Genomic DNA, 11,772 nt, shown 5'->3' on the forward strand with positions numbered 1-11,772 from the left:
TTGACTTGGTGAAAAAGGTAGGGAAGAACAACCGTTTCTTTTGAGCTTTCGTGGTGTGGTGTCTGACCAACTGGTTAACTGCCAAGTCCCGTGAGTGGCGAGTCCTTGTTTCCTACTGTGTTGGCAATGTCTGGTAAATAATTAAAGATTTTGCGACCTCTAGTGGTAAGTTAAGCCGTGCACCCAGTAATGAACAAAGACAACGAAGGCAAACTCAATCACATCATTATGTGGCGGAGGTAGGCCTAATGATAATAATAATAATAATAATTAAAAAAAAAAAAACATTTCCCTATGAATAGGCTACAAGGGGGATAATGATTAATGATTAACAAATTTGTTTCAACAAGAGTCCTTTAGTGTGTGAGGCCATATGTGGCTCAGGACCAATGTAAGATGTGTGTCAAAATTGACACCCCCCCCCCCTTTTTTTTGCGTTCTGGACATATTGTAGGCCTAATTGAACAGCCTCCCCTGTTTGACAGACTACCAGCCGCCACTGCTATAACAAATGATCTTTACAAGCTCACCTCCACAACACTGAGAGGGGGGGGGAAGCCACAAGACTGGGGTTAGACGCCACGGGGACTCTGGCTCCTGAGAATGAACAATATATGTTTAAATACACATCTCTAGATGGTTGCAGTCATCTAGACAAAACTGTGATCAAACATACCTTGCTGCACGAGTAGCAAGGGCACCGGGCATCATCAGCGAATACCGGCACACCGGGAAGGCTCCAATGAGCCGGTCTAATTCATCTGATTTTATAAAAACAATGGCATAGCCACCAATTACGGATTAGCCACTGAGCGGCTACCTGAGTCCCGTGACGTCATTGGGGTATGGGAACTGCTGAGGGACACACCTTACTGAACAGACAGTGCGCCCTGTTACACTGGCATAGGCCTATTAAACGCATCAGCGCTCTAAGCTTGGAAATTGGCTCGTGGTTGCTTTGAGTCAAGGTCCCGTTATTGCAAACGAGGCGTATTAGAAGCAGTTTGTGAAATAAGCTAAATTATCACAGTAGCCTATTTTTGTAGGTGGCCAACATGTAGGCCTACATTATTTGGTCAAATGCAATGTACTATCTATCAGCATATTGCATAATATGCATACCCTGCGCCGATGCAACTTTACCTGGACAAGATCTTTACAAGAAGGTCGCAGTTGAGTCCAGAAAGTCCCGTTATTGCAAACGAGGCATATTAGGAGTTTTGCTCGCAGTTGCCTTGAGTCGGTCCCGTTATTGCAAACGAGGTATATAAGTTTGTGGATTAACCTAAATAATTATTTTTGTAGGTGGCCAACATAACCTAATAACAAAAAAAACCTCGTTACCGTTTAAGCCGTATGCCATAATAGTCTGGCAATGCAATTTATTAGACCGTTACTAATAGCTGAACAGTTTTGACGTGTGCCACTGATTTAGAATCGAAAATGAGGCGTATTAGAATTGAGGCGTATTTATGATTGAGAATTAAAGAAATGTTTTTGTATGTGGACAAAACAACCCTCAAGAATTAATGTAATTTGTGTATCGACAAAACCACCCAGCACTACAGCTGTGCACGAGCTCCCAAATCCACGAGTACGCACAACCCAAATCCCGCCCATTCGCACAACCCAAATCCCGCCCATCCTGGCTGACATGGCGTCAAACTAGTGAGTCCCGGTAGAAGGAAAATCTGTACCACCTCCGCGTCTTGTGCAGAATGGAGTAGTAACCAATGAAGGCATCTGATAGGTCCACTCCGCCTATGTTTTTGTTGTATTCCTTTATTACTGCTGGAGGGACCGGCACTTGTTCCACCTGCCACCTGTCTTCACCCTGCGCTGTATGGGGCTGCCATCACTGTGGGCTTGGTGAATGCTGGAACACATCCGACTCCCCTCCCGTATCCAACGTATCGTGCCCCTTGGGTGGCGAGTGGTGATGGCACCGGCTCGGTGCTTGGGAAAACCGATTCTCTGTTCTCGAATGGTACCACAGGCCCACATCTTCTTATCATCCAGCAGTTGCTGGAACAGCATTGGGCTTGTGTAAAAAAATGTCCATAAAGAGCTTGTACCCAGTGCCCAAAACTGGAGAGGATACCAGGCAGTTCCATGACGATATTGTAGCTCAGACCTTTTCCAGATCCTTCTTGGTTTTCCCCCTCATAAACCATGAAGTCCCAGCTGTACCCAGATTGGCAGTCGGCCAGGACAAACAGCTTGTAGCCCCATTTTGATGGCTTATCTTTGCAGTATTGGCGGATTCCTATCCTGGCATGGGAGGCGACCATGCGTTCGTCGATGGCGATGTTCTGGCCTGGCTGGAAGTTGGCCATGCAGTTCTGCCGGATTTGGTTGTAGAGGGGCTTAATCTTCTGAAGCTGGTCGTACTCAGGGCTGCCTCTCCGATCCGCATTGAGCTCGTCCTCTTCAAGATCAGACGGAAATTCGTCTGAATTTACGGCCAGACATGGTTGAGCCCGCCCATGGGAAGTCATACAATGCTGACCTCTTCCAGTAGTCTGTAAGAGCTGGTGCATGAACAAGGCCCATGTAAATGATCAGAGATAGATAGCTGAACATATCGGGGGGCAATCGCTATTCCGACATGCCGCTATTCCGACACTTTTTAGGGGTTAGGGTTAGGGTTAGGGATGACGGAATAGTGGCATGTAGGAATAGCAGCGGATGGTAGAAAACGTGTCGGTATTCCGACAATAGACATCAACGTCGGAATAGCGACATGTCGGAATAGCGCCACGTAACCGAACATATCTGCAATGGTCAGTTCTTCCCAATCCAGTGTATGCTTCCGTCTCCCAAATTTGTTGGTGTTTCTGAGGACCGTTTGTAAAACTTCCCCGGAGACGAATAGGCGGAAGAGATCCAAGATGCTATAATTTCCCCCAGTAATAACCAGGCGTACGAGTTGGCCTAAAGATGGGTTGTTGTGGAAGTATATCCTGTACCTCGGTGTCCTGCCATCCACGTCCATCTTCAATTTGGGGCAAGTCTCCCCCCTTCCTCGTGGCCATCCAGGGGGCCGGCCTACTTCTCTTCCTCTGTCTCTGCCTCTACTCGTGCCGGGAGGCCTACCTCGAGGCCTGCCTACTCCTCTCCCACCAATCCTCTTCGCTGGAGGTGTGTATTCATCTCTGTAATAGAAACAAAGCACAGAGACTTTCAAAACATGTTACCCTGTCCGAGAAGCCCTTGGCCCAGCTGTCTTGTTGTGGGTCAGACCCAGCCATCACCACTGACACATTGGTACTTACGTCTCCGAGTCAGAGGGTCTCGCCTCCAGCGAAGCGTTCTCCAGATCTGTATTCACTTCAGTGTCTGAATCGCTTTCAAACTCCCATTCAGTGTCTGTTTCGTCTCTGTCGATGGAGCTTGTTGGTTCGACGCTCGCCTCAGCGGTGGAGCGCGTTCTTCTCCGAGTTTTTTGTGACATTATGCCGACATTAGTCAATTTGTTCCACGCTGGAAAAACATGGCGACGGCCGGGCAGTGTGTCCACTTTTACACGCCAGCTTCAATCACAACCTGCACCTGCCAAGTACCTGGAACTGCAGGCTGATTGGATATTGTACCCTCCCGCGGGCATTTGATTGTTAATTACCCGGCGGCGGGTGGCAGCGTGTACCTGTAGCTGCAAACCCCAGCTACACCTGGCAATTAGCCTATGGTAGTGTGGAGGTGTCGGGCGAACGGGCGAACGTTAACTGGTTAAAGTCATATCTCAGCTTGAAATGGATATTTACAGGGGAATTTAATCATTAATCATTTGGTAAACTCCTGTTTGCCATAACTGCACCATGTTTTGATCCACCAAGATGGGATTTTTAAAAATCATCATGGGCACCAGTTTAGGAAGATGTTATCTTTCGTCTTATCTATATCGATAGGGAAACAAGGTTACACCTACTGTAATCTATGACCCCTTGACCATGGTTGGACATTCAGGTGTGTGTGAATGTGTGTGTGTGTGTGTGTGTGTGTGTGTGTGTGTGTGTGTGTGTGTGTGTGGCGCACGTGTGCATGCCTGCGTATAATTTTGATTGATATTTATTGTACCCTTATTGCTCTTCCTTGTGTCCTTCATTATGACCTGCAGCTGATAACACAGGCATGTGAAATTGTTTTTTTATACATAGCAAACAAGCTCATGAGACCAACAGCATCTGAACATTGTAGGGCTGAATCTTAGTAGGCTATGCCCTCGAAGACGTCTCACTTGTAAAGAAAAACTGATTGACAAGGTAAGAAAACAATTACACATTGTTTCCAACCATATTTTTCACCAATATAAAAGGACTAACAAAATACAGCAATTGTGAAACATAAAAAAATGTATTTGTCAAAGTAATTGAAAATGTTAATAAAGTTGATAGAGTATATGATATGTTGATTTCATCCGTCCCCTCCTAGCAGAATGGAGACACTGTTCCTGTCCTTGAGTATTTTAGCAGGCATGACAGGCGTGACAGGTAAACTAATTTTGATTAATTTAATTTTGATTCATTAATTTGATCATTATCTGAAAAAAGTTCCCCTTACATCTGTCCTTCAGGTGTGCTCCAAGTTTATCTATGAGAATTAGGGATGCACGATATATCGGCTGATATTTGATATTTCGAGATATTTACGCCAATGTTTTTTTTAATATATGTTGCGGTTCTTAATATTATTGGCTCTGATATGTTTTTTTTTTTAACATTTTAAAAGATTGGACTTGACAGTGACTTTCATTGTTTGTCTTCTAGTTTATCTCTATTTTTTGTATCTAATTTCATCACGGGGAGTTAAAAAGTGTTTTTGGAAATAAAAGAGAACATTCAAAAATTCAGTTTGCATCATTGTCAGTCTGTATTAAATGTTATCTCTATTTAAAATAAATAAATAAATATCTGCATTGGTTAATATCGGTTATCGGCCAAAACCGCGATATCAATATCGGATATCGGATATCGATAGGCCTATCGGCCAAAAATTTTCACATCGTGCATCCCTAATGAGAATGAATGTTGCGTATCTTAAAATATTGCTGCTAGTCATGTTGCACCATCACAAACCAACATTTTACATGGACATTTTTGTGCATGTCATATTAATGTTAAGTATATGCTTATTACCTAGCAAAAAATGTGGCTCTAAATGGAAGGGCTACCCAGTCAGATACGTGGGAGGATGGCATTGCCATAAATGCGATTGATGGAAACCGTGATTCACATTACTATCACGGATCCTGCACGCACATTGCCTCACAGACCAACCCCTGGTGGAGGGTTGACCTGCTGAAGGAGTACATCATCACATCAGTGTCCATCACCAACAGAGGAGACTGCTGCCCTGAGAAAATCAACGGAGCTGAGATTCACATTGGCAACTCCCTTACTGACAACGGCAACCAAAATCCACGGTGAGTATGCTGCAAATCTTTTAAACTCAGTGTCCAATATTACATGTGGTGTGTACTGCTCTAAAAACTACCACGGCACCCTCATGGAGATAAATGTGAACAGATAAAATAATTATTACCGCTGCCAAGGAGGTAATGTTTTCGGTAGCGTTGGTTTGTCTGTCTGTTTGTTTGTCTGTCTGTTTGTTTGTCAGCAGCATAGCTCAATAACTAATCAACGGATTTGGACGAAACTTTGTGGAGTTGTTGATAATGACCCAAGGAACAAGTGATTAAATTCTGTTGGTGATCTGGATCACGAACCGGAACCAGGACTTTTTAAAGGATTTTGTCAGCAGGACAACTCAAAAACTAATCAACTGATTTGGACGAAACTTTGTGGAGTTTTTAGTAATGAGCCGAGGAACAAGTTATTAAATTCTGGTGGTGATCCGGATCACGCACCGGAACCAGGACTTTTTCACAGATCCTTCACCATTGCTGGCCTATATATCTAGACACCCCTAGTGACCAGAAATTGAATTGCGGGGAATCCACAAAAAGAAGGCAGAAAGACTTAGGGTGTAATATAGTAAAATGTTCTATCAAGCAGCTTCCTTGGTGGAGGTCTGCGCTCTCTGAGTGCCTCTAGTTCGCTAATAAGTTCTGTCATGGCACTATGGGTTTGTTATGAAGGAAACTTGTGGACACAACATTACATGAATCTCTACTTGTGCTTTAGGGCTGGAGTAATATCCTCTATTCCAGCTGGGAGAACCCTGACCCTCAGGTGGAGCCATGGAGTGAAAGGTCGCTATGTCAATGTTTTTCTGCCAGGCTCCAAAAAGACTTTAAGTCTCTGTGAGGTCGAGGTTTATGGCTATTTGGCACCAACTGGTAAGCAATCTCTTTGTAATCTCTTTAGTCATCTCTTTGTACAGCAGTGTTATAACAACAAGTGCAACATGTACAACTTGTACAAAATATTTTCAACATTTCACCTTATTTAGAATAATGGCATGAAACCCATCAGAAAGCCGGTCCAAAAATATTTTCAGTGTGTTGTCATTTGCCTTCACTGCAGGTGAGAATGTGGCCTTAAGAGGAAAAGCCACTCAGTCATACCTTGCTGGACAAGCCTTTGCTTATAATGCTATTGATGGGAATCGGGAAGGAATATTTGCCCAAGGGTCCTGTAGTGGCACAGAGGCTCACCTCAACCCCTGGTGGAGGGTGGACCTGCTCCTGACATACAAGGTCTTCTCAGTGATCATCACCAACACTGTGGATTCCCCCAGTCGGCTAAATGGGGCTGAAATCCGGATTGGCAATTCCTTGGACAACAATGGCATCAATAATCCCAGGTAAAAGACTGCTCTGCTGGTGGAGAAATGATGAATGGGACTTCACACCAGTGTTAATTTTGTCAGCTTTTTTTTTATTTAGTCGTAGTCTTAGTCACAATGACGAAAATCAATTTTAGTCTTAGTCATATTTTAGTCATTGCCTTCCCAATTTAGTCTTGGTCTTAGTCTAAATTACGAAAATAAATTTTAGTCTTAGTCAAGGTCAAGGTAAACTTTATTATCCCTCAGGGGGAAACTCAAGTGGTCAACATTTCACATCTCCTCAGGACATACTACAACACATAGACAGTAGACGCTGGACATACCACATTAAAATAAATAAGGGATAAGAAGAGTTGATGTAAAATGAAATAACAATAACAATAGGTAAAAACAATAGAAGTAAAAACAGTGCTGTGTAAAAATAGATAAAATGCATTAAATAAATTAAGCCAGGTGAGCGAACTAAAGTGCTGAAGTTGCTTTGGGCTTGCTGTTATATAGACTGATCGCTGTGGGTACAAATGACTTTTGGTATCTTACTGTCCTGATTGTTCTTTGCAGGAGTCTGTCATTTAACCTAGTACTCTTTAAAAACTTTGGGTAGAGGGGATGTGTAGGGTCAGTTAAAATTTGGTCCATCTTTCTTAAAATAAGCTCATTGTACAACTCAACTGCAGATGTCTGGTCAACACCAATCACTCTGCTGGCCGATTTGATGATGCGCTGCAATTTTTTTTGGTCCTGCACATACATATTGCCATAGACACAGATAAGTCCAAATGATAAAATACTTTGTAAAAGTGATTGGTAAAATAATTGAAGAATACTGCGGTCTAGTTTAAAATCTTTGAGCTTCCTTAAAAAGAACATTCTCTGTTGCAACTTCTTACATTTGTTTTGTGCACATTGATTAAAAGACATTCTGTCATCCATCTCAATCCCTAGGTATTTATATGATGTAACCCTTTCTATCTGTTCACCGTTGATCTTAGATGGGGGGATGGACATTGGCTTTTTGCTAAAATCTATCACCATTTCTTTTGTCTTTTTAACATTCACTTGTAAAAAATTGTCCAAAATAGTCCATTTATAGTCATTTTAGTCAACACTGTACATAATAGAACTTCACACACTGCTTCTCTTTTTAACATATATCATTGACTGTACAGAATAAACCTTCTCCGCACACTGCTTCTCTTTTCAGATGTGTCCCACGCATCTCTATAACAGGCTTTGTCTGTCCGCCCGTCCGTCCGCCCGTGATGAGTTTCTGAATTGTGATTCCCTCTGTGTCCACAGGGCGGCACAGAGAGTTCAGTTGCAGTTCAGCTTTGGCCAACATTTTCAGAGAAACATGGCGGCGATTTCTGTGATTTCCAACATCAGTTTAGTTTTTGCTTCATTTAAAGACCATACATGCTTATAAATACCATCACTATCATAAATTGATGCACTACAAACTTATTTGACACAAATAGGTTTCCCCACTTTGTCATTTGATCACTCGATGTTTTTAGGCAGCTGCAAGCTAGAGTTAGCATTCGTTAGCCATTTACCACAACCAGGCAGCCACATGCTTACATTGCACTACTTCTTGTACAGTACTTCTATAACAATATAACATTGCATGTTGGTCCTAGATAACATTTAAGCAATCACATTTACGCCATGTAGACACTATGTTGTGATTATGTGGCGATTGAGTGACTCAGAGTGGGTAATGTGTGCAAACTGCTATCTGGCCTGTTCTGCCAGGTCTGTCTGCCGCTGGCTGACCTGGCAGCGAAGCTTGAAAGGCGGGTAAAAAGCGTAGCTAGCCCCAGTAGTGCGATCTTGCGAAATATAGGTTGATTTCGCGCCTGCCCGCTTGACAGCGCGCATGACTGACTAAATTTTAATAGAGCTACGACGCCCCTGGTTTTATCACGTTTTGGATGACACTGGTTTGTGCCTCGGCGTTAAAAAAAGCTCCCATTGAACAATAAAGACATGATTCACCCCAGTGGTTTTATTTAGGCCTATTTATTAGCCTATTTGTCGATGTTTATATTCTTTCCTGCACATGATGCTGAAATGGCTTGATAGAGCTACTACCATGGTTCATATTAACTGGGCTCAAAATTTAACACCAGCTAACAGGTCAAATGCTGGTGAAATTTCAGTTCGGCTAGAAGACCAACTTAATAAGCATTTTCAACCATTAATAAGTGTGTGTTTGGCTAGTAAGATTAACATTTAACATTTTGGCTGGTGAGGGACAAAAAGTTTGTTGTAATAGACTAGGCCTACTAATGTCTGGTAGTTTGGAATTTAGGCTACTTGATCTATTTGAAATCCCATGGTAGGCCTACTTTTCCCAAATCCAGTCTTATACTGTACATGGTAGGCTTCCTGATAAATTGCCTTGACAGGTTATGAGGAGGCCTGGGGGGCATTTGGGCAAAAAAGGTTTAGAACGACGAGAGGGACGCATCTGTTGTCCGTCTGTTGGACTTGTTAACATATATCACACTGTGCAGAATAAACCCTCTCCACACACTGGTTCTCTTTTTCTAAATTGTATTAAACGCCAGTGTTAATTTCGTCAGCTTTTTAAAATTAAGTCTTAGTCTTAGTCACAATGACAAAAATCATTTTTTTGTCTCAGTCATATTTTAGTCATTGCCTTCCCAACACGGCCGTAAAGTATACCCCCGCAGCGCGGGGGTCCCTGCTCGGGTGGGGGCCCCTGGCTGGGGGGGAGTAGTTCCGAAGACATTTAAGGCGGGCCCCCCCTTACGCGAGACAGGGCCATATCTGTGTCGTCAACACTGAGCTGATGGACGCTGCGTGTGAATCAACGCTCTCTGACATGTTCTCTGTGATTTAACTTTTAATTGTAAAATCCGTTAAATAAACGGTCCGCGCACAAAAAAACGATCAATTTGGCCAATTGTCCGTGAGCGCCGTAGGGTGGGATTGCACAAGTTATCAATTTAAGATACAGAGAACAGCGTGCGTCTTTTCCCTCAAACGCAGCTCTGTCATAACATCGTAGCCTAGCCCTAATGAGATCACACGCTGGTTTTTATGGGGTGGAGACTCGAGAACAAGTCAGCAACACATTTGAGAAAGATAAACTACCAACTGGTGCGTTGCTGTACAGCTGATTCGGCGACGTCTTCTGCCTCGTAATATCGTCACGTTTCTTCATAAACGTGCGATTCAAAGGTTACTCAAAATAATTCTAACCTACTGAATCTTTAGCTCTTATACTTTCCCAAGAGTCCCAAACCCTTAACTCCTTTCACCTTTTTCCTTGATACTGGAACGTTGTCCGTGTTTGCAACACGGCCGGTGTGGAGAGTCTGTTCTCTCGCATCACGTTTGCAGATCAGTAAAAAGCGTCTTGAAATTACGGTTAGTAGGCCTACATTCATGCGTGGTTGGGGGGCCCACTCTAGTATCTTGCAGGGGGCCCCCAAGTGTTTGTCTTACGTCACTGCTTCACACATTAAGTTAAGTCTCACACTGCATGGTTCAGAAAACTAAGGGCTGTGGGTTCAAACGTTGTTCAGTTTGCTTCTGCATGCCATGACCACTTAGAGCAAAAATGAGTAACTTGTTCCAACTGTAACTAACCCGCTCCAACGAATCAAGCGGGGGTTAAAAACATTGTGTTGAGATTGGAGAGGTTTGCTGTCCTTTTATGCCTGACATCCAATGGTAAGGTACGAGACCAACTCACCAGACAGAAATAGTTTTTTGCCTCTAGGTGTTTTTGCCAGGCTCCATTATGCATAATTTACGCAAAGATTTGTAATATGATGACATCACAACTTGGACTCTGTACAGCAAATAATGACCTTTTTCATTTTCTCAGGTGTGCTGTAATCTCCTCCATTCCTGCTGGGTTTTCTGAGACGTTTCAGTGCAATGGCAAGGAGGGGCGTTACGTGACTGTGGTGATACCTGGACGTGCAGAGCATCTCCAACTATGTGAAGTAGAGGTGTACGGATCACCACTGGACTGAAGCTCTTCAAAACAACACACATCATCCATAACGTTTTCCTTTTTTGAAAACACAGCCATAATGAATGTCATCATTTAGAGAACCCAAAAGGAATTGTGATTTTTGTTTATAGGAGTGTGTGTTAAGATAAGATAAGATAAACTTTTATTGTCCGTTTGTACAGAAATTTGTTTTGCATGACACTCCTCCACAATCCACAAAACACAACATGGCCTACGTAGTCTAGTCGTCTAGGTCCATAAGCTGTTAGGGCAGTCCAATAAAAGTTTAAAAAGTTACTAAGTTAAGTTACTAAAAACAAGTTTCTAAAAGTTACTAGAAAAAAAGTTAATAAGTTAAACACTGTGTTTGTCTGTGTGGTTGTTGTTTTTCATTTCATTCTAAGGAATAAAGATGTTTTAGGGTTATCACATCCAGAGACACTGACAGGGGGGACAAATGGGGGAGTTTGGAGAAATGACCCAGAATTGGATAGTACATTTCATAGTATGTGCTGGGGCCCTTTCAAATTACTTTGTCCTATACAGTAAATATAGACCATTTTAATGCAACACCTAAATTAATATTCAACCCCTACAGTGTTGGTCATATATGTCATACCTTTAAGTAAGTGTTGAATTAACTTGCAAAGTTTACTGTGTAGGGCCCATCCAAAGCTGTCAACATCACTGATCACATCATATTAAATGTACATTTTTCTGTGTGGCGCAATCTATATTCGCACGGTAATTGCACGAAATATAGCCCACTACAGGGCTTGACACTGGCAAATGTTGGTGAAACTTGGCTGTGGCTAGTAATACTTTCAGTGTCACTAGCCACTTTGGCTGGCAGATTATTCCTCGGTATGGCATACACATCGTAGTAGCCTATATTCTGTTGTTTCCCCTTGTTTATCAATTGTTTGTATTTAAGTTCAAGAAAAAGCTCAGTAACTCAGTTTATATTTGCTTGATATACTTCCATGTAGAAAGCTATTCATCTTGCTTTAGCACCTCATGTTCTGAGG

General features: G+C 42.6%; 1 protein-coding gene across 1 annotated transcript; it reads left to right on the plus strand.

The window, feature by feature from the left end:
- Window positions 1–4,435: 4,435 nt before the first annotated feature.
- LOC134443333 (fucolectin-6-like) lies at window positions 4,436–11,160 on the plus strand. Its single transcript, XM_063193179.1, has 5 exons — window positions 4,436–4,490; window positions 5,122–5,422; window positions 6,144–6,298; window positions 6,486–6,765; window positions 10,613–11,160. Exons 1-5 carry the CDS (start codon window positions 4,436–4,438, stop codon window positions 10,761–10,763), a joined length of 942 nt encoding a protein of 313 aa, XP_063049249.1. The 3' UTR covers window positions 10,764–11,160.
- The last annotated feature ends 612 nt before the right edge of the window (window positions 11,161–11,772 follow it).

This window comes from Engraulis encrasicolus, unplaced genomic scaffold (genome assembly GCF_034702125.1).
Source record: "Engraulis encrasicolus isolate BLACKSEA-1 unplaced genomic scaffold, IST_EnEncr_1.0 scaffold_314_np1212, whole genome shotgun sequence".
In the NCBI taxonomy this organism is placed as follows: domain Eukaryota; kingdom Metazoa; phylum Chordata; class Actinopteri; order Clupeiformes; family Engraulidae; genus Engraulis; species Engraulis encrasicolus.